General features: G+C 39.5%; 1 protein-coding gene and 1 long non-coding RNA gene across 6 annotated transcripts in view; one reads left to right on the forward strand and one right to left on the reverse strand.

The window, feature by feature from the left end:
• LOC138738903 (uncharacterized) overlaps positions 1-8,833 on the forward strand; it is a 216,517-nt gene extending 207,684 nt beyond the window's left edge. Inside the window, exons 6-7 of the long non-coding RNA XR_011341850.1 lie at positions 5,660-5,728; positions 6,671-8,833. This is a non-coding gene — a long non-coding RNA (uncharacterized lncRNA). The remainder of the gene's footprint in view (positions 1-5,659; positions 5,729-6,670) is intronic.
• LOC138738900 (glutamate receptor ionotropic, kainate 1) overlaps positions 1-23,235 on the reverse strand; it is a 477,930-nt gene that overhangs the window by 61,562 nt on the left and 393,133 nt on the right. For all 5 annotated transcript variants that reach the window (XM_069890070.1, XM_069890069.1, XM_069890066.1 and 2 more), the window contains exons 9-13: positions 21,711-21,824; positions 21,147-21,350; positions 16,439-16,662; positions 6,773-6,891; positions 2,120-2,337 (exon numbers count right to left, since the gene is read on the reverse strand). In XM_069890070.1, coding sequence (XP_069746171.1) covers positions 2,120-2,337; positions 6,773-6,891; positions 16,439-16,662; positions 21,147-21,350; positions 21,711-21,824 — 879 coding nt within the window. The remainder of the gene's footprint in view (positions 1-2,119; positions 2,338-6,772; positions 6,892-16,438; positions 16,663-21,146; positions 21,351-21,710; positions 21,825-23,235) is intronic.

Raw genomic sequence — 23,235 nt, forward strand, 5'->3', positions numbered from 1 at the left:
TATTCTTGTCCTGAGAGTTGGTGCCTCATACTTGGCAGTGATGCTCTCCGCAGTACACCTGCAGAAGTTTACAAGAGTCTTTGGTGACATACCAAATCACCACAGACACCTCACAAAGTATAACCACTGGCGAGCCTTCTTTGTGATGCATCTATGTGGAGGCTCCAGGACAGATCTTCAGAGATGCTGAAACTCAGGAATTTGAAGTTCTTCATCTTCTCCTCTACTGAGCCCTTGATGAGGTCTGGATTGTGTTCTCCTGACTTCCTCCTGAAGTCCACAATCATCTCCTTGGATTTGCTAACATTGAATGCAAGGTTGATGGCATGACACCACTCAACAAACTGATCTATTTCTCTCCTGTACACTTCCTCATTGCTGTTTGTGATTTTGCAGACTACTGTGGTGTCATTGGAAAATTTGTAGATAGCATTGGAATTGTGCCTGACCACACAGTCATGGGTGTACAACGAGTAAAGCAGTGGGGTAAGCTCGCATCCTTGGGGTGTGACTGTGTTGAAGGTCACTGAAGAGGTTGTTGTTTCCAATTCATGCTAACTATGGTCTTCCAATGAGCAAGTCAAGGATCCAGTTGCAGAGGCCTAGGGTTTGGAGCTTATTCACAACACAGAGCTTCAATTAACTTCTGACTTATTTATTGCATCAACCTGTTCTATTAATTAATGCAATGTAGCAGCGGCTCCACTGCTCCTGCAATAACACACACAACCAGACGGGTTGAGCTCAGTGAGCAGACTAATTTATTGCAGGCTGCTGGGCTGCACTTATACTCCCAGCCCGGACCTGGCTGAGAACCGCGCTGGAGGGCACTGGCGTCATCCGGGCGTCACGTGGTCCCCAAGTGCGGGTTTATGAGCCCCGAGCTGGAAGGAAGGGAAACTCCCGACGACGCCAGTTTGGCCAGCTGCCCCGCCGCGTGGCTTACAAGTGGGGCCGGTTCGCCTGCTTTGGGGTGAGCCGCCACAGCAATACTATTTAAATGAACTTTACCAATTGGTGCATATTGTGTACAATATTTAACTTTGTTAAAATGCAAACTAAACTGTGCTTCTATAATTTTAACCCCCCACCCCCCCAGAGCTTTCACAAAATGCAGTTTGAAAGCTTCAAAGAGTTTACTCTGATAATCATTTAACAACTGGTGCAGCAAAAATCTTGGATTTAGTGCTCTCAAAAGGGATTTCTTGAGTATAGACTGCATATAAATGGACTATCCATGCAAGTGCAACGTGTAGTCGCATACTGAGTGAAGATAATTGATTACTGTATTGTATAGGACAGCTTTAAAAATTGAATTATATTAAGTCGTATAACTCTTGATAACCTGTTGTACCATCATAGTTCATTTGAGAGTCACTGCTTTCAACAAAGAACTCTGTTTAGTTGGCGTAGCAACACAAAGAAATCAACACTTTTTAATATATCCAAGTTTTTTCCACATCCGTCATCAGTGTCTATCCATCATTATCCTCAAGAAGGTTAAGGTGATCTTTGCAGTTCTTTCTGGCAAAGGTACTTCTAAAGTGTGTTAGGTAGGAGTTAGAACTTCAAAAATTACATAGAAATAATTGATGACAGAAATAGTTTCAGAATCCTGGGATTATCAATAGATTAGCATCGTACTTCAACGTTCTTTGGTAAAACAAAAACAGACAATTTGAAATAGGCACATAATTTCTATGATTTAATTGTAGACAGAAGTATCACACAAATTTGCTGAAAATTAGCTTGCTTTATCTCAAACTGTAATTTCTATTCTCCATATTTAAAATCTGAAACCTGCTCTTTATAAGCTATCACCACTGAAACTAAGTTGTCATTCAGGGCAGCAATTATATTACAGCAAACCAAAGAGTCAATGACAGGAATCAGCATGTTCCTGTTTTGCTCAAAGTCACTTTAAGACAAACAGCAAAGAGAAACTCCTGAGGCCACAGACCCAAATTAGTATCAGATCCCTAGTCTCCCATCTATGGACAATCAACTGGAAATTGACATTTCAATATTTGACATGTGTATTTGGAACCATGCAATACAATTCTCATAACTCTGCTCGAAGCTGCATTTGTTAAAGATTTTGAAAAACAATGTGCCCTACCTTAAAGAATGTCATTGTGGATCCATCCCTGACAGCACCGTATTCTATTTTGGTTTGCTTTGCCAAGTCATCTGCTGAGTCGATGGGTGATTCCATTCTTTCCACGGTCAAAAATGCAGCCAGGTTGGCAGTGTACGAAGAGATTATAATTAGTGTAAAAAACCACCAGATTCCACCCACTATTCTAGTAGAGAGCGCTTTGGGCATCAATTCTGATCCTGTCACAATAGTAGCAACAAGAAAATGTCATTAAGTTCATGGATTGAAAGCTGCTAGACAATCAAACAACAAACTACCCACTAAGAGAGTAACAGAGTCACAGCTCACGTTAACATGATGGGTCGGATAGCACAGAACATCATTAGCTTTGTCACTCAAAATGCAGCAATGATCAGTGCAATCACTGATGACAATGTGGCACTGGTCGATAGTCTAATTGACAACAATACTGAGAAAAGCATTAAATCTAAAAGTGGCATCAAAAGCATAGGCAATTGAGGGTCATGATTCCACAAGATGATGCCAGGATTCTTCAAGTGAAATATTGGGAACTACCAGCACCACAGCAGAGGAGATTGAATGATTTCTTTGAAATTAAGAAAGCTATCAAAGCAACTTCTCTATTCAGTCAGGGAGTGAAGAATAATAACATAAAAAAACTCAATATGGAGTCTAGTGGAAGCTTGGATGCTTGTTACAGGTGGAGGCCATTGAAGCAAGTGAAATTTGGAGTGGTAGTTCAGAGTGGAACACAGGGCAATGGGGATCCTGGATTACGCCTGAAAAGAGTTCACACAGATATAGTGAGTTAAAAATATTTCCCTCGTTATAAACCACAATGGTTCCAAAGCAGGTTTTATGTGGGAAATAGAAGTAAACAATTACAAAAAAAACGTATGGTTAACTTTAAACACATCTTGAAAACGCACCAAATTTAATCCTAGTTGGATAAGGGCTGCATAGACTATTTCAGTCAACAGTTTTTAATTTCTTGGTTCTCCAACCTCATCACATGCTTTACAAATTTAATTAAAAAATAGAAAGTACAAGACAAAAAAGGATGAATTTTAACAGCATCTGCAAAAAAATAATGAACAGATACAAATATTAAAGAACACAGAGATATTTAAAATGAAAAGATAGACACTTCTTCCACTGAATCAAACAAAACAGGCACATATCTTCAATGGTGAAGAATTTATTTCTATTTTAAAATAATAGAAAATACCCTAAGTATCTTGTCAGATAGGTCCAGAGAATCCCAAGACAAACAGCAGAAAGAATATTCTGGCCAGTCATTATCTATACTCAAGGATAGTGCATGCACTTAACCCTGTGAACCAGACAATTCACCTACGCATTTTCTTTTTTTTTGATCCTCTCAAGGAGAGGTGACTCCTGCCAAGTTCCTGATCCACAGGCTGCTCACATTCCCTGGTACCTTTCTCAAGGGTTCAATCCTCACATGCAGAGATAGTCATTAGACAATTAAAAGGCCATTAGAATTCAGTAATTTCACAGCCAAATTCAGTGCCAATGTAAAGATTTGTGCATCTCTCAGCTGGTGGCACTGACTTGCAATTAGGTGTGGGAACTTAATAATGATTCAATCCTCTTGCCCAGAAATACCAGGACCAACTGATGACACTAATGAGATTGAATTGTTCCAAACACACATAGATAGCTTCCTATCTATCCTCTGCAGTACAGTAATACATGAGGCAAACGTAATACCAACTAATGGTAGCAAGTGATTGTCTAGTAGCTTCACATTTCTTGACACAGTGGGTAATATCAACATTCTTGGCTCGAAACACATCACTCTCTACAACTCTTCTCATCAGGCTCTCTCATTTAAGCAGAAAACTCCATTAACAGTTAAACCAGAAGTAAATGCAGCAGATTTAATATTTGAGTCTTTAAGTTGTACATGACCTAACACTGCAAGAAGTGGATAAGTAAAAAGGCATTTTATACTTCCAAGAACTCAATTCTTAACAACAGTATAAATTTTAAATTAGATAAACATACAGATCTATAAAAGGCTAATAATTATCATCAAATCTGGATTGAGTAATAATAAATACAATATATAAAGTACACACATTTTGCAGAATTGGTGAACATATTACCATGATATTTGATTCAGTGTTAAAGAGTCAGACAATATTTGATCATTCACAAAAGCCAGAAGGAAAGCATCAGACAATAAAACTTACTGCAAAAACGTGCTTTCAGACTTTGATGGTTGCCATTTTGTTTTAAATTAAACTGAATGGTTTAAAACCTCTTCTCTCAGCTTGGTGACTTTGAAGGCTCAACATCAGCATGGATTTTTACATAGTTGTCTTTTACACTTTCTACTGAAATAGTTTTGTTTAATTCTCATCAAGTACATCTGTGTTAAAATTATTAATGCAAAAATTCATCCCATTTGACAATTTGCTGGCATGCCTGAATTCTAGTTAAGTCAGCAAATTAAAATTTAATTAGGGTAAAAATCTGCTTAAAGACAATACTTGCTGAAGTCTCTTTAGTGCCTTAGGGCAGACATGACAGCCAATCCTGATCCAGACTTTGCTCATGGTCTGTAGGAAAGAGAAATTCTGATCATCACATTAAAAAAAAATCAAACAGATGGCTCTCACGCAAAGATCACAGATTCTCCACACAGATGTTAGCATTTGACTACTTTTGTTTTTGCAGCTCTGAGTTGAAGCCAAGCTTTTGTCTGCAAGTACCACAAGTTTGTATGGGCAAACATTTGTTTAAAAATCTCTTCTAAAAAAAATCAAGCAGAGCCTGATTGGGGCTGACTGTCATGTATCCAAGGTAATGGCAACGATCAGACACGACATCCCACAGTTTGTTGCGGATGATGGTAAACTCCAGCATGCTTTCCACAAGTGGCTGGTATACATTCAGTTTACCAGCCACCATTGTTAATGGAAAATAAAACTAGCTTTCATCATCACTCATACACATCCAACCATCGCAAACACACAGATGCTATACTGTAAAACCTGAGGAGAATGATATTTCATTCAGATTTGACAGGTAAGAGTGCCTAAAACCAAAATTCACTGTGCTTCCCAGTTGGACTTATTCAACTTGTGGCTGTTGAAGTATCATTTCATGAGTCGGAAATGATAAAGATACATAACTGATGTTTTGGGCCTCAGCTTTTTCCTCACGTCTTCCTACCCACATCCACCAATGACCTCTTCCCTGTGCCCCTCCCCTACCCCTCCCCACCATTTTATTCAGGTGCTAGCCTGCTTTTTGCTCATACCTTGATGAAGGGCTCAGGCCCGAAACATCAGTTATCTATCTTTTTATTCGCTGCAGAAAGAACGCTGAGTTTCTCCAGCATTTTGTCTACAATTATAGCGTCTGCTTACTTTCTTGTTTAACAAGTTTAGGTTTGCTACTTTATTATTACTTTATCTTGAAATTCAATTTGAAATGTCAAAATGGCATTATTATTCAATATATCAACCTAACCTATGTAATCCTTCTGCACATATTTCTTTTATGCAGGAGCTCTCATGAAGAGTCAACTCCCAGAATGCCAAAACAACCTTTTCTAAGGATGCTGTGTATGTTTTTGTAAGAGTCCGATATATGCTTTTAAAATAATATTGGATATTGACAAATAAATAGCATTTATTTTACTTACTATCTCACTTGGATGCACATCCTAATTAAGTTGAAGTATTATTAATTTGTGTCACGCATCTTGAGCTAATTACCCCTATGGTTTCTCTTGATCATCTGCTTTAACTAGCTGTATAAATTGCACATTTGTAAAACCCTAAGAAAAATAGCATGCATGCAGTTTGAGCAGTAAATCCCACTGAGATTCATATTCTATTTGAAATTTTGGAAATAAAAAGGTCAACGTGAGGGGATCAAACATGGTGTTTGCAAAATAACCTGCCAATAATCTTGCACAACCTTGAGTTTGAGGGTAATTGCTTGGTGTACCTGTTTAGCATAAATTGTAACCAATATTATTTATAGCAGTTTTATACTTACAGAGGAAGGTACATGTGAATGTAAATATCTACATTTTCAACATTTCTGATTGGTTCTCATTGTTTCACAAATCAAGTCATTATTCATCCAAATTTTATTCATAAAATAGCATACTTCACTTAAATTAAAACTGAAGTCCTCTCTGTATAAAATTGTGGATCCTGTTTAAAATTGGACACTTGACCGATTAACACTAAGCTATACAAGACAAAGTTCAATACAAAACATTCTTTACAGGGATTCTTTACAAATACAAATATGCAATTTATACACCCCAGTCAACAGAGTTCAGTAAACTTACTGTACCAATTAAAGCCAGACCTCATAAAGTTTTAAAAGTATTTAGACCCTGTTTAACTTCTAGTAGAACAATTGTACATCTTTGATTGATCTAATTTTCATCTTCCAGCCCTACTCATCCTTGGGCATAAATCCTTTAGTACATTATGTTTTTGTGCCATTTAATGTTTACTTCCTACACAATTCACGATTGTTCTTTTAAATCCCTGCTAGGTTTTACAGTATGGAGCATAATTGCTGAGGATGAAGCTTACCAGCACAAAGGCCCCCAGCACACTGTGGGATATGTGTAGGAATGATGTGTAACCTATGTACCTTGCTGCATGAGAGCTCCAACTCCAAACCAGAAACTATTTAGCAAAGTAAAATTGTTTTCCACTACATCCGAGTCAGGATTGCAAGGGTGGGGATTGTACCATTCATAAGGTGTAAACCTGTGGTAATTAACAGAAACAGTATTCAAACATCACATGAATGCACAGTTCAGTATACAAGTGAAACTGTCTACAGTCCTGAAAAAAAAAATTAAATGGATTAGTGGTCAATGAACAAGGAAAATGTGACACTATTCATAACTGTATGTGAATAGCTTTATAGCTGTAACGTATTTACTCTATGATGTAGTATTTAACACTGAGAAGTGGTGAGGAAGTACTCCCGATGGCCTTTATCCCCAAGTATTGTATTCTGTAAAAATTCCTTGAGGCTCCAGTGTAACTATTACAGAAAAGGTCATTTGGAGCATACCTTTCCAATTCAAAGCACTTTTGCCCATGACTTTCAGAGTGTAGGATGTTGTGAGGTAAAACATAGATGTAGACTCCCAGTAGTCAGGCATTCAAGCCTGCTCCACCATTCATAGTGATCAGAGTAGAGATTTCATTGCCTATTGCTACAAATATCTGATCAATCTCCATTCATTTAACAGGGATACAGTATTTGAGTTGTGATGACCAGGTATAAATGAGCTTGCTACAAAAGACTACAACACGAATAGAGTAGCAGTTGGCACAATGCTTTTACAGTGTGATCGACCCAGCTTCAAATCTGGAACCATCTGCAAGGAGTTTGTATGTTCTCTCCATGTCTCTATAGGTTTTCTCTGGTTGCTCCAGTTTCTTCCCACCTTTCAAAATGTATGGGGGTTATAGGTTAATTGGGGTATTTGGGCAGCAGGGGCTTGTGGGCCGGAAGGGCCTGTTACATTTTGTATGTCTACATCTTTTTTAAAATAACCACCTTCATGATCTAAAGTGCATAGATGATATTTAGTTTATCATAACAATATATTTTCCAGAAATGGAAACAATTTGCATCTGCTTTTGTTTGAGGCACACAGAAGAAAACATCATTTATGTGTTAACACGATTGTAGTAATTTCTAGTCTAAGTCCTGCCTATTGGGAATTGGGAATGGACGTAATTCACCACACCGTGGATACTAATTTCCCAGTGTCATTGGCATGTGTGATCATGAACGTGCACCACACTCATTTCTCCAATAAATCTGAAATTGGTGCATGTTTCACTTGCATCGATCAAGAAGCATCATCGCTAACTGTTGGCAAATTGAAGGGGTACTGATGTTTTATTCCCTCATTGTATCTGTACTATATTACAAGTTCTTTGGCCATGATGTTGTGTCGACTGATTTAAAAATCTACTCCATGATCAATTTCACCTTTCGCTCTCTCACAAATCATAACCCTTGAATTTTCTTATATCCATGTTCTGATCTAAGAGTCCTACCTCACAGTCTATCTTTATAGCAAATGCTCCATCTTATAAGTGGATTGTAAAGAAACATGTGACTTCCCTGCCTGTCTGGAATATTGCGGGTGGTCATGTGTCCTCCATCTGAAACTAATTCGGAAGTCATATCACCTATCAATTAAGGTTGGATTCTGGCCACCTGTTAGTGCAGACCTTGCTGTTGGCTCATTTAAATTATCTAGGGTCATTATGGACTAGGGACCCATTACCCATATATCAGAACTGTATATACATCAACGCATGGCACATTTTTTTTCTCTGCCTCATGGTCCAAGTCCCAGATATTGCTCCATGCCAGGTTGCTACTGTGGACATCACCGGTGTCACGGGTAAGGTGTGCACTACACTTAAACTGGGCCATAGTTACTGAGATAGATTGGTGCTTGCAGAGAGCCGCACCCCCATTGGGATTGTGTGTGAAAGTCGCTGTCTGTTCAGTGTATATATGTGTGTGAGTGTGTAGAGTATAAGTGGCCACTGGTATCGGAGTCCAAAGTGGATCTGTTGTGAATGTCCATATAGTTGTTTAGTAATATAGTAATTGAGTATTGCTTGACGTTTTGTTTGTCTCCTGTGTGTTCATTAAAGTTACCTGTAATTGTAACACTTGTGTCCAGACTCATCTCTCTGTGAACCCACCGAACCTGATATCTTCTATACATAACACTCCATCATCTGACTTTTGCTTTCTATCCCTCTTCCAACCTGTTTTAAATCCGCCCCAAATCTAGCAAACCCATCTGCAAGGACATTGGTGCCTTTCAATAAGGTGCCACAAAAAAGGCCTATCCAAAAGATTGATGATGCATAGAGTTGAAGGTGGTGTATTAAATTTATAGCGGACTGATTAACCAATAGTAAACAGAGAGTTAGGACACAAGGGTGTTTTTATGGTTGGCCAATCAGTGGTGAACGATATGCTGCAGGGTCAGTACTAGGCCCACAACTGTTCACAATATACATTCATGATCTGGAAGAGGGGATAGTGTGTAATGTATCTAAGTTTGCTGATGACACTAAATTGACTGGAGAAGGAAATTATGCAGAGAGATATACCCTAGATAGGTTAAGCAAGTGGACAAGGGTCTGGCAAATGGAGGACAATGTTGGCAAATGTAAAGTTATTCAATTTGGAAGGAAAAATGGAAGATCAAATTATTACTTAAATAACAAGCAATTGCAACAGGCTGCTGTGCAGAACTTGGGAGTGCATGAATCACAAAAGATGCAGCAGGCAAATGGAATGTTGGCCTTCTTTGCTAGAGGGATTGTTTAGCTGCCATTTTACAAGGTTCTGGTGAGACTGCATTTGGAGCACTGCATGCAGTTCTGGCCTCCTTACTTGAGGAAGGATGTACTGGCCTTGGAGGTAGAGTAGAAGAGGTTCAATAGATGGATTCCAGAGATGAGGGGGCAAGCCCATGAGCAGAGATTGAATTGTCTGCACTGTACTCGCAGGAATTCAGAAGAATTAGAGGGGATCTTATAGAAACATATAAAATTATGAAAGGAATAGAGGTAGGTAAGTTGTTTTCACTGGTCGGTGAAACAAGAACTAAGGGGCATAACCTCAAGATTCAGGGTAGAAGGTTCAGGACAGAGATGAAGAGGAACTGTTTTTCCCAGAGACTGGCGAATCTATGGTATTCTCTGCCTATGGAAGCTGTGGAGGCTACCTCAGTAAACATATTTATGAAAAGAATGGATAGAATTTTGCATAGCAGGGGTTATGGGGGAAAAGACAGGTAGTTGGAGATGAGCCTATCATCAGATCTTATTGAATAGCAGAGCAGGCTCAATGGGCTGAATGGCTAACTCCTGCTCCTATTTTTTATGTTTTAGGTGTAACCTGTCCCCTTTGTACAAGTCACACCTTCCCCAGAAGAGATCTCAATGATCAACAAATATGAACCCCTGCTCTGACTCTTCAGTCATGCATTCCATCTGCCATATCTTCCTAGCCTTACCCTTACTGGCGCATGACACAGGCATGAAGCAAGAGATTACTACCCTTAACGCCCTGCTTTTCAGCTTCATTCCCAACTCCCCATATTCACCCTTCAGGACCTCATCCCTCTTTGTTGGGAACTAATGGCACAGAAACCTAATAGCCTGAATACATATGAGATTGTCAGTGCTTGGAGGGGAGACTGCCAAAGAACATCAGGTGCTCTCGGTTTCTGTGATGGGCGCTGGATAAAGTGGTGACTCTCTGTCTGCCTTACGGTAGACAAAAGTCAAAGAACTTCATGTATGTTACATTCTAAATGTAGTATTACGTGACAATAATGGAACCTTTACCAATGTATACCACGACTTCTGGCTGTTCACCCACCCTCTCAAAAGTGCTGTGGACTCATTCTGTGACATCTCTGACCCTGGCACCTGGGAAGCAATATACCATTTGGGAGTCTTGATCTCCTCCTCAGAATCTTCTGTCCGTTCCCTGAACCAATAATGAATACCCCGACACTCTTTTGGTAAAACAGAAAATGACCTGAGTTTTACTAATCTTGTGAGGTTCCCACACTAAGCAGCAACATGAGAGAAATTAAGTTTCAAGACAAATCTGTCCCAAATAAGCATAAAATAGATAGTAAACAATATTGTTGCTAAATATGGGCTCCAAGAACTACTTTATCCGAAAGAATCCTTTTTCCAGTTTCAGCCTTGTATTCTTTCTAGAATGAAGACTGCTCCAGGACTACAAAAGGAAATTCTGTCAATTGGTTTATTGGTCAAAGTCGCTTTCAGAAAACTTATCTGTGGCTCAATTCACACCTGCCATAGTCCTCGGTTTCATATTGCCCAACTACAATGAATTATATACATCTTCAAAACTCTCCAATTACTGAACTGGCAATTATAGCTGAAGAGTGAACCGTAACTTTGCAATCAGTTGTAACATGAACGATAACAAGCAAGTAACAGAATAAAAACACAAAATGCTGGAGAAACTAATCCTGAATAGTACATCACATAAATCAATCAACTCAATCTTCCTGTTGAAGAGTTCACAAACTCACTCTAGCTGCGGCTCAAAAAGGCCAAAGATACCTTAAGAAAATCCAGCATAGCTATGTTGACTCTCTAAAGCTGAAATACATTTGAATCTCTATACTTCCCAAATTCTGCTGTTTCACTAAACTAGGAGTGGTGTGCCAAACCACAGCCCGCGAGCCACATGCGGCTCTTTGACATATAATGTGCGGCTTGCAGAAATACGTTGGCTGTGACAGGAATCGTATGAGCCAGTGCTCACAAAGGTAGTTTTAGTGGGTGTAGCTTGTGATTGCATGATTGTCGTGGCTTTCAAACATCTGAAGTTTATCATATGTGGCTCTTACATTCAGCAAGTTTGGCCACCCCTAAACATACCACCATTAATAAGGTTGGGAAACTACTTGCGTTATGTTGTTGTCTTCTTATGGTTACTGCAGTTTTAGAATTTTAGACATCAATCTACTGACACCCTTTTCACTTAACCAAGAGATGTATCAGAGCAGTTTACTTTTACTAATAACCATATAACCGTTTACAGCACTGAAACAGGCCACGCCGGCCCTTCAAGTCCGTTGAAGAACAGAGTATCTTAAGTTTCTATTTATCTCTTCAGTTGCTCATAAGCAAAGCTGCTGTTAATTATCAAGATATTTGTCTCCCTTCCAAAGAAAAAAAAAATTGGCAACTGTAGCAAAAAGCCTTTATCTGAAGAAGTAAAACACCTTTCCCACTCCCATCCAAACCAAAGACTTGAAATGGAATAGATGCTTATAAGTATCTAGGAATTCTTACAGCCACTTAATTTCAAGGAGAAATGAGGAATAATGGTTAGGGTGAACCATCCCCAGAAAGAGGAATCCTATTTTTCCTTTAGTGCATGGGACACAGAAGCATCTGGCGAGTGGTCATCAGAAGAAAGGATATCTTTCCCCTCTTTCTCTCTGGATGTAGAAGATCAGCATCAACCATGACCCCCTCATCACTGATCCAAGTGAGATCAAATGACAGCACACAGCAGGAAGTGAACGTGCATTTTTTAATGCTTCACTTCACAACACCTTGATATCCCAAGCTAAATGCTCTTAATTTTAAAATGTGCTTTTTCTGACAAGTCTCTTGCCCTGGACTGATAAACTCAATAAAATAATGGACAGCTGTTGAACCAGTTAAAACGTTTGCTCAGACCTTTATCATTCTTTATCATTCCTCTTTAAACCTGCTTATTCTTGAAACCATCTGTCAAACAAGTGATATGTACCAAATGAAAATATAAAATAACTCCACAGTCAAGAGGCCAAAATGAATCCACTTTCAAGTGTATTTACTTTGTAAAAGTCATAAAGTTAGTTTCCTGAGTGTGCATTAATTGTATGAAATATAATTGGTTGTTCACTTGGTTTTGTGTATGACAATACTATATGCTTGTTTTTAAAACCAGACTTCCTAAAAAAGCTCATTTTTTCCGCATCACAATATCTAATGATAACTACTTTACCTGCACCTACAGCAATTTAGAGTTAGCGCACTCTTCCTGAGCTCCATATTATCAGCTAATTATGTGTAAAATATAAAGAACAAGCATTTAAGTAACACATACACAAAGGCACTGGAGGAACTCAGCAGGCCATGCAGCATCCATGAATACATTGTTCATGCTTTTCCATGGATGCTACATGATCCAATGAGTTTGTCTAGATCTTTTGTGTATTTTTCCTAGTTCTCCAACATCCGCAGACTTCTTGTTTAAAGAATACCTTTCAGATTACAGGATATGAAAAATCTCATGAACTGCTTGTGAAAAATTGTTTGCTTTTTGGGTGCTCCACACGCACAGCAGTGGTTTCAATTCCTGTTAAATGGCAGGTTAACTTATGGTTAGATATTGGCTAAGACAATTTTGCTCTTTGAATTGTTTTTTTGCCTCCAAATTAACCTGTGGAATGGGAGCATCAGAGAAATGCTTCATTTCAAAGCCATCTTGATGAAACAGTTCCTCCACCATGGATAGCTTGGAATTGCCACCTTTGGCCTTCCCTGGTCCTGATGCAGAGGACCTTTCTTATTATCTTAAAGCATATCAGATTCTACTAGTGTGCATTGATCAGCTGCAGAACTTCTGAAAGTGCAATGAGCAAGTCCTGCCAAGAAAGCTTCAGCTGGTGTTAAAGCCTCGTGTCTAGCTTTGCTGCCTGTAGAACTATAAGAGTTTAAAATGTCTTTGCCATACAACTAATAAAAATATAATTAAAATCAGAACAAAAAAAATATTATTAATTAAATACCTGAATATTATTTAATGAAGAAAGTCATTTCCCTTCACCTTTGTTTGCTATTGTATCACCAAACATTTCCCATCAGATTTAACGAGGTCTCTCATCGCATAATAGGTTTAATCTGGAACAGGATGTGAGAAGTGAATGCTGAGTGATGGGAATCTCAGCAAGCCTGATGCAGGACTCCATGAACTGTAAATCTGTCAATGTCCGAGGCTTCCAGATGTGCAGAAGTCCCTGACTTGTTGCTGTTCAAATGGTTAAACAGCATTAGTTCTGCTTGGAATTGCCAGCATTAGCACCTCATTGCTGCTCACTTTCTTGGGTTTATAGGATTGGACGCACAAGGTAGAAGACATTAAGTCATATCAAGAATTGGTTCTGTTGCAGGGTCTCTGACTGTCAAGTCATTTGGATATTTAAGTCAAGAGAAAAATATCTTGTACGACAGGCAATGCTTGTGAAAAAATGTGAAGTTGTGCAAAAGGGGACTCTGAAAATTTGTAGGCCAGAAGGCCATTAGCACTTCTGTCATAAAGTTCAATGTTCTAACAGAGAAGTTCATTTAATTATTCTTAGAAATATATTGAAAATGTACACTAAAGCAAAAGTCTTTCACCTTGTTTTAGTTATATATTGATTCTGGCATCCTGCTCCAGATACCTGAACACAAAATTCAGTCTGACACTTTAGATTTCAGTGGAACATTGCCTGCACTATCAGAGGAGCAGAGAACCCAGCCAATATTGTCCCTCCATAAATATTACCTGATCATCTGACAGTGTTCATATTAATAACTAAATTTCCTATATTATAACAGCACCATCATTCAAAAACACGTACAGTAAATCTCATATAATCTCACATTGTTGGATTTTCAAGACTACTGGATGTTCTTCTTTGAATACTCCAAACAACTTTCAATTCACTGTTTTAGATGTTACTCAGTGATGTAATAAATTTTTCAGTGAACCTGATGAGTTGGAAGACAATGTGGTAAACCAAACCTGGTGAATTTAAAGGGAGTGTGGGAGACCACAGATTATCATCTCCTTGCCAGAAGCATAAAAATATTCAAGCTTTAGGTTTAGAAAACCTCTGTCTTTATATAACTTAAAATACAGAATTTCTGCCAAGAACTGGAAATATTTATCAATGCACTTAAAATCATTTGCGAAAAGCAGCATCATATCAGGATGCAGAGATGCGAGAATGGCCAGCTGAATTAACTGCTGTTTAAATTTAGTATCCTGTGATAAAGAAAGAAATCTACACATCTTTGGTGTAAAATCCACTACCTTCACCATTGATATTCTTAAAGGTGTTAATTTCTGGCATCAATACTTCCAACATGTGCCCATCCCAGTGGAAGATAGTAGTAATGAAATAAAGACAATTCACCTCTGATTTCTGACTTACTTTGAAGCTAAAGAAAAAGAATCAGTTTACCACAGTAGAAACTATAAAAAAAATTGTTTGCTTAACATTTGTGGAATGCTATTTTACAGATCTCGGTCTTCTCAGTTTCCTTAGGCATCAATGACCAATATTGACATTCTATACCACTGAGAGAGTAGCAAAAGCAAAGAATGCGTGTTTGCAACACAACAGCTCTGCAGATTAGCCAGAAGGCCACCAATTTCCACATTTCTTCCTGAGTCAGAATTGTTCAGTCAATCAGCACAGAAGGTCCATCTTCTCACAACATGTATGATGACCATTAGCTATTCCTATTTACCAGCACTTGGTCTGTCGCCTTCAAATGGTTATCCAGATACATTAATTTTGTGGGAGTACTCATTACTACCATCCTATTCCAACTACGCTCTGCATGAACAAGTTCTTCCTTGGATCCCCTATAATCCTCTTGAGACTTTGCCTAAATCTATGCCCTGTTTTAGATACCTCTGGTATGTGGAAATGAAAAATCTGCCTCATCTACACCACATAATTTTGTATACTTCTATACAGCACCCCTCAGCTTCCTCCGCTTCAAGTAAACCAAACCCAGCTTATCCTTCCCTCTTGGTTTTACGCAGTGCACACAAGTGCTGGAGAAACTCAGCAGGTCATGCAGCATCGATAGAAAATAAAAGGCAGTTGACATTTCAGGCCTGAGATCTTCTTCCGATGTGCTGAAAATCAAGCAGATGCCAGAATCGGGTGTGCAGAGGGGGGAGGGGAATGCAGAGGAGCACTGGCTAGCAGGTGACAGGTGGATATAGGTGGGAGGGAGAAGCTGAGAAAAAAGCCGAGAGGTGATTGGGAAGGCAGAGGGCTGAGAAGGAGAGCTCTCTGATAAGGAAAGGAAGGAGCTGGGGAGCTGCAGGAAGAGAAACAGAGAGATGAGGGAAAGCAAGAAATGGGGGAATGGAGTTGGAGAAGTTGACCATTAATGCCATCTGGTTGGAGACTGTTTAAGGTGTTTTTCCTCCAATTTTTGAGTGAGCTCAACCCAGTAGTACACGAGGCTATGGACAGACATGTCAGTGTGGGAATTGGTTGTGGAATTAAAGTGGTTGGTCACTGGGAGGTCCTTGCTGACCTCCTGAGTTTCTCCAGCACTTCTATGTACTGCACAAGATTCCAGAATCTATAGATTTCTTATTTACCTCTCTTGGCTTTGCAACAAACCTTTGCTTGTCTTAATGACCATTCAATAAAACACACAATACCTTTAACTCAGACATTACTTTATCCCAATTTTTCACGATAAACATCAACAAAATCATCATAATGAAATGAAAGCAAGAACACTGTTACTGGAAGAGAAGGTTCCATTCAAACGTCATGGATGTCCAACTATATTATATTAATTAGGCTACAAATAACAAGAAAATATCTGGTTTGAGAAAGAAGACCAATCTGCATTATGACAATGTTTCTCATTGTCTTTCCCCTTGTTTGCCAAGATTACAATTGTTACATCTTACCTGGCAATAACAAAAAGTACACAACTAACCCCAAGGCAGGCCAGCAGCACATACATCCAGATATCAGGTGATAACGGATTCAGGAAGGAGAAAACACCTGGGTTTGTGCCATTAGGTTTACGGTAGAGGATGCTAATGCCCAGAGTCATGAAGGGTTTAGAGAAGTCGATAACTTTCTCCCGTACATAGGTGATAGTAAGAGGAGCAACTGCTAAATCTGCTTTCTGCAAGAAAGAAGAAGAAAGTGAAAAACTGTTCCAAATAAGCTGCCAAAGATCCAAAATTTTAAATTTAATTATAAACGTACTACACCTCAAAAGGTTAACACTGTCAAGAAATATCTAGATAACTGCCTGGAACTGAAAGTTCATATAAAAAATGTAACTATATCAAGTAGTTTTGACATAATTGTACTGAATTATATTTTACTGAGATTGGATAGAAAAATATGCTGCCAGTTAACTTCAAACTGTCAATTGTAATGGTTAGCACACTGTATCACACCCATCCACAATGAAACAGTCCACATGACAATGGACAAGGATAAGTATGAATTGAGATCATGTTCTCTATCTTTCATATAATCACTTTCAATCTTTGGTTTTCCTTTCAGAATGGGAGAGGACATGAGAATAGGTTAAAAAATACATGAAAGTTAGGATTAATATCTTTGTAGCTCATTGGCATCCAATAAAATAAAACATTCTTTTTACAAAAGATGAATGTAAATGTTGAGTTACACAAGATTATAGATTAATTAATTTTATTTAGTTGAGTTAATCCAACTGGACAAGTTTTTGGAAATCAGAATTTTATTATAACTTGAAACCAAAAATAATGTCTACCTTTAAACCGTTTTAGAACATAAGGCTGTCACGAAACTAACTTCATGGAACATTGCTTTGTAATACATCAAAAGCATGAGGTTGAGGGGGATAAATAATGGCCAAAAGGGAAGAGTCAAAGCCTTACTTTAATATCTCATCCAAAGAGAGCATCACTGTCTTTTGTGCTTTAGCTTCAGGACTAATATTTGAAGGAGGAAGCTTCCCAAATGACTGTGACTGGCAATGTGAACAGGCAGATCATATCTGCATTCATTTGAGTTAAATAGCGAGACAATTTCAACTACAATGAGGGAAATGGGTGCCTGAATTTTATAATTTAACTCAAAGCTTTCAAATCAAAGCTGTTCTCCTTAAAAGTGTTTTTTTTTGTTAATTTGGCCATATTAGTTATTCAATTGTACATTAAGGAAATTATATTGTTAGCAGAAGATAATTTTATGAAAGGTTTTCAATAGGTTGTTATTGATCATTCAGTCAGTAAGGTAAAATGGTAATGTTATTACATCAATCCTGACCTGTGACAGATCTTACAATCAATTGACAATTTAGAATCAGAATCAGGATTTATTGGCACAAAAAAGTCATGAAATTTGTGTTTTGCAGCAGCATCTTAGTGCAAACATTTATATTATAACCATCTTATGACATGACTATAAAAAAAATAATAATAACAATTGTAGTGCATGAAAACTAGGGCAGTGTCTTTGGTTCATTGATTATTCGGGAATCCAATGGCAGCGGGAAGAAGCTGTCCTTGTGTCAATGAGTGCTCGTCTTTAGGCTCCTTTACCTTTCTCCCCTCTTTGAGGATAGAGGCTGCTTTTTTAAGACACCACTCATGTAGATGTCCTCGATGGTGTTAAGTCTAGTGCCGAGTTAACAACTCTCTGGAGTTATGTAACGTGACTGAATGTACTCAGAGACAAGTGAGGAGTACAAACGTGCTTTTAACAGCTTATAATCAATGGCCGGTAGGCACAATAGTCCTCAGGTGAATCTGAGGTAAGGCAGGAAAACCAGGGTTTATATTGGGGTAGGTGAGGGTGGAGACAGGGGAGGAGCCAACCATCTGAACAATACATAGACTGTGAATTCCAGTTCATTGCATTCATCTCTTCCTTCAGAATTGAGCCTGTGGGTGAAAAACAGACTATTCATTCAAAAAAACTAATACTTTACAAATATTTACAAGTCTGTCAGGGGGTCTGGTAATTCTGGTCAAGTGCTACAATACTGCAGGACTTTGGGCTTCCTGAACTCCCTGTAGTATAGGGTCAGTGGGTCTCGAGGGCTCCAGCTCAGGTTGTGGGGTAGATTGGACCACTTCCCGAGCAGTGTCCTCTGGGACCCTGTTGGGTTCTTAGTAGTTTCTGGCAAACATGAGGCATCAGACCCTCAGATCTTGCGGGTGCCAGGTCTCTGATCGAGTCGGTGTCTTCTTTGCGTCAGAGAATGCCATGTAGGGGCATACATTGGGTGGGCGTGCAGAAGGTGCATCCTCTCGATCAGGGGGTCTATCTTGCTCCTCCTCATGTGCTTTCTCAGCAGGACTGGCCTTGGTGCCATCAGCCAATCCAGGAGAGTAGACCCAGGCATGGATTACCTCTGGAATGTTAACATAAGATCATGAGGAGTTGCATTAGTTGCCGTGTAGAGGAGCGACTTTATGGAGTGGAGCACCGAGGGTAGGACTTCTTGCCAGTGTGAGACTGGAAGGATTTTGGACTGGAGAGCCAATTTCACAACCTTCCATATAGTCACATTCTCTTTCAACTTGCCCATTCCCCTGGGGATTGCAGCTAGTCGTCCTGCTTGAGGCAATGCCCCTTACGAGCAGGTACCAGTGTTGCCGTGCCCTCAGAAATGATGAGCCCCAGTCACTATGGATATAGCTGGGATACCTGAACAGGTCAGAAATAGAGTGCAAGGCCCTGATGACACAGGGGATGGCGAACGGAAAATGTGAGTACTCGTCAATAACATTGAGAAAGTACACGTTTCCGTTGGTGAAAGATAGGGGAGCCTTGAAATCGACACTGAGTCATTCGAAAGGGCGGAATGACTTTATCAGGTGCACTTTGTCGGGGCAGTAGAAGTGTGGCTTACACTCCACGCAGACCTGGCAAGACCTGGTCATTTCCTCGCTGATGTAATAAATGGAGTAGAGCAGGCTGCATGCCTTGACAAAATAAGCCCTGCGGGTGATGGCTGAGTGGAAAAGCTCTTCGTGCAGTGACCGCAACTGGTCGGTGTGCGCAGAGGCACAGCTTCCTCCTGACGGCATCTGGAGGTTCATTGAGAGCACCTGGCCTGTATGCTATATCGTAATTATAGGTGGAGTTCAATTCTCCACCTAGTGATCTTATCATTCTTTATTTTGCCCCTTTTTGCATTATTAAACATAATAATATTAAACTGATCACTGGTCAGTGAGCAGTGTAAATTTTCTTGCCGGCCAGGTAACATCTCCAGTGCTTGATGGCCTCTACAATGGCTTGAGCCTCTTTCTCCACAGATGGATTCCGAAGCTCGTTGCTTGTAGGGTGCAAGAGAAAAAGACAATTGGCCTGCCCACCTGGTTAAGTGTAGGAGCCAGAGCTATGTCAGAAGCATCACCTTCCACCTGGAAGGGTGCATTCTCGTCCATCACATGCATGGTGGCCTTTGCGATGTAGCTCTGAAAGTAGTCGAAAACCACCTGGGCATTGACCGACAATGGGAAAGAGGTAGACTTTAAGAGGGGAGTGACCTTATCCATGTAGTGAGGGACCCACGGCATAGTAGAAGAAGCCAGGTACTTCCTTAAGGTGCCTCCTTAAGGCTCCCCGATGACCTGGTCCTCTGAAAGGGCGCCGCTTTCACCCGTGAGGTCATCAGCTCCCAGTTGGGCCTGCTCGAGCACTTTCGCCAGCTCCAGGGTGCTGGTCAAATCTTTCTTCCTCAACTCAAGCAGTCACTACCTCATGTACCTTGACCTCACTCCTCCCATGAGGGTATCCTGGATTTGTTCCTCCTCTCTCACCTAGACTGTGGCCACTTAGTAAAGGCATTTTCTGGTTAGGGCCCACAGTTCAAGAACATAGTCATCCAGTGACTCACCCAGATGCCGCCAACATTGAGAGAGTTGGTGCCTTGCCAGCACATCATTCTGGGGCCTCGTGTAGCAGGCCTTCAAGCCTTCCATGGCCGACTCATAGGTAGCACATGATGACAGCATACCCTTTGGTGCCGACTCAAGAGAGAAGTGCCAATCTCCAGGCACCATTGGAGTTGAAGACGTCTTGTGTGGCCGTCAGGTAGAACTGGAAGCACTCCAGCCAGTAGGCGAATTCCTCCGGGCCTCAGGGGATAGAGGGTCAATCTGGAGCATACCTGGCTTCAACAGGGTTTCCATTTCATTTCAAAGTTAAGCTATTAAAATTGTCACATGACTGAATACACTCAGACAAATGAGGAGTACAAACACGCTTTTAATAGCTTACAATCAATGGCCAGTAGACACAATAGTGCTCAGGTGAATTTGAGGTAAGGTGGGAAAACCAGGGTTTATTTTGGGGTAGATGACGGTGGAGCCAGGGGAGGAGCCAGCCATCTGAACAATACATAGACAGTGAATTCTAGTTCACTGCAATTTATTCTTGTTCTGAGAGTTGGCACCTCCGTACCAGGCAGTGATGCAACCAACCAGAATTCTCTCCATAGTACACCTGTAATCCATTACATGTGTAAGTTTGAAAATAGTGGAGGCAATATATTTTTCTATGAAAAGTAGTAAGGTATTACATATTTGAACAGGGTAAACTAACAATATAATGTTTAGGAAATACTGGCTTCAAATGGTTTTAACTATATTTACTTACATGGTTGATGAGTTCTCCAACCATTCCATTCCACTCACTCTTCTCATTCTGTGCCCCGTACTTTCCATCAGCTACTAGTCTAACCTCATAAGTGAAGCCCAGAATGTTTGATAATTCTTTCAATAAGTCAAGGCAATAACCTTCAAAACGATCGTTTCCATAAAGGGGCTTGTCAGATTTCTTATACATCACATAGGGATCTTCCTACAGAACAGAAAGAAGGAACAATATCTTTTAGAACATTTCCTGGCAATTCTAATTATTTCTTCTGATGGTCAACAATAATAAATGAACTAATATTGCTGTTTTTTTAATTCAAGATCAAATCAGATCCATTAAAAGTTATTGACTGATATCACAAACCTTTAATTTTTTCCCCACTGATAACTGAGTTACAATCAGAACATTATTATGGTCATTGGATATCAATCCTGCCACAAGATTTGCTGTACATTCTATACTTATTAGAAGGTGTAATTGCCAACAATAATTCTTACAAGATTATTTTACTTGTATTGCTTGCTGCTTCCTGTTCTGAGGTACTGTTGCAATTAGAAAGCTTACCAAAATAGTGGTAACTAAGAGAGTTCTATTGGCCAATGAGTCAGTGATATTGGAGGGCTTGTCCTTCATGCTGCTTGTCATATTAAGTCCAAAGTTTGAATTCCAAATTCCAATCTATAACCAAGAGACAATATAATCTTCACTTAGAGCCGTAAATCACACACACACACACACACACACACACACATATATTTATTGATATTTATATATACAGCCATACCTAGCTACGTCCGATCACAGATACTTCTGAGGTCACCATAACAGGTTAATAAAAATTTTAAAATTTACACCAGGACCGACATTGGCAGGTGTTAGTGGATGTTAAGTTGTGTATCACACATTTGACAACTGGGCTCAAAAGCCAAAACAAAGCAATTGTGCTGCCAGCCAACACACAGTACATCCATGAAATTGAATACAATATAGTATTTACATTTTATTAACTATAGTATTTAGACATGTGTATGTACAATATCTTCTTTCTTCTTTGGCTTGGCTTCGCGGACGAAGATTTATGGAGGGGGTAAAAGTCCACGTCAGCTGCAGGCTCGTTTGTGGCTGACAAGTCCGATGCGGGACAGGCAGACACGGTTGCAGCGGCTGCAGGGGAAAATTGGTTGGTTGGGGTTGGGTGTTGGGTTTTTCCTCCTTTGTCTTTTATACCTATGTTTTTTATGGTATCTTATGTTGTACAGTACATTTTACCTATAATGATCGACTTGCATCCAAATCAATTTGCGTCCTCACTTCCAGAACGCAATAAAACCCAAAGAGTGCAAGAGAATCTACTCAGCTGATCCGTGGTGCTGAAGAAGACTCCTCCAAATGTAAGAGAGATATGGAGTTTGAATCATTTTGTTTTGTTTCTCCCTTGAAGTCATGTTACTCAAGTAAAAAGAGGACAAGTTATAGGGATAAATAATAATATAGAGAAAATCATAATAAATAAATAGGAAAAAAGTTGAAGTTAGCGATCAAGTGAATGGCTGAGATCAAAGCAATTTGCATGGCTCTTTAGCAGCCTTGGGACGAGCTGTTGAAACATTGCTTGCACAGAGCTGGTCCAACAGGTTACCAGAGGTCAACTCCAACTTAACAGCATTCAACTGACTGACAAACAAGGGTAAATATTGGAACTGTTTTGCTCATTAGCAATGCAGACTATTACTCTAAATTATGTGCTCCGATTCTGTACAGCTGACTGAAGCATGTGGAGCCCAGCCTAAAATCCATTCAACTGGTTGTCTGACCAATGGAAGAACAACAAGATGGTATTTTCCAATGTTTTGCAAATTCAACAGTTGAAAAACAAGTAGGTCTGAAATACATCTGTTAAAAACCCTCTTTTCAAAATGTTCTGCTATTCTTAAAATGTATCATTTTATATTGATTAAGTTAAAGTGAGGTGCTATTTACACCATTGATGGTGAGAAAGCAAAGATCTGATCTTCACTGGTTGCAGGTTTCACAGACAGAGAAGGAGGAATGAAACTTCTTCATTTTTTAGGCATCTTTGCAGATCATT

This window comes from Narcine bancroftii, chromosome 7, assembly GCF_036971445.1.
Source record: "Narcine bancroftii isolate sNarBan1 chromosome 7, sNarBan1.hap1, whole genome shotgun sequence".
NCBI classification, from domain to species: Eukaryota; Metazoa; Chordata; class Chondrichthyes; order Torpediniformes; family Narcinidae; genus Narcine; species Narcine bancroftii.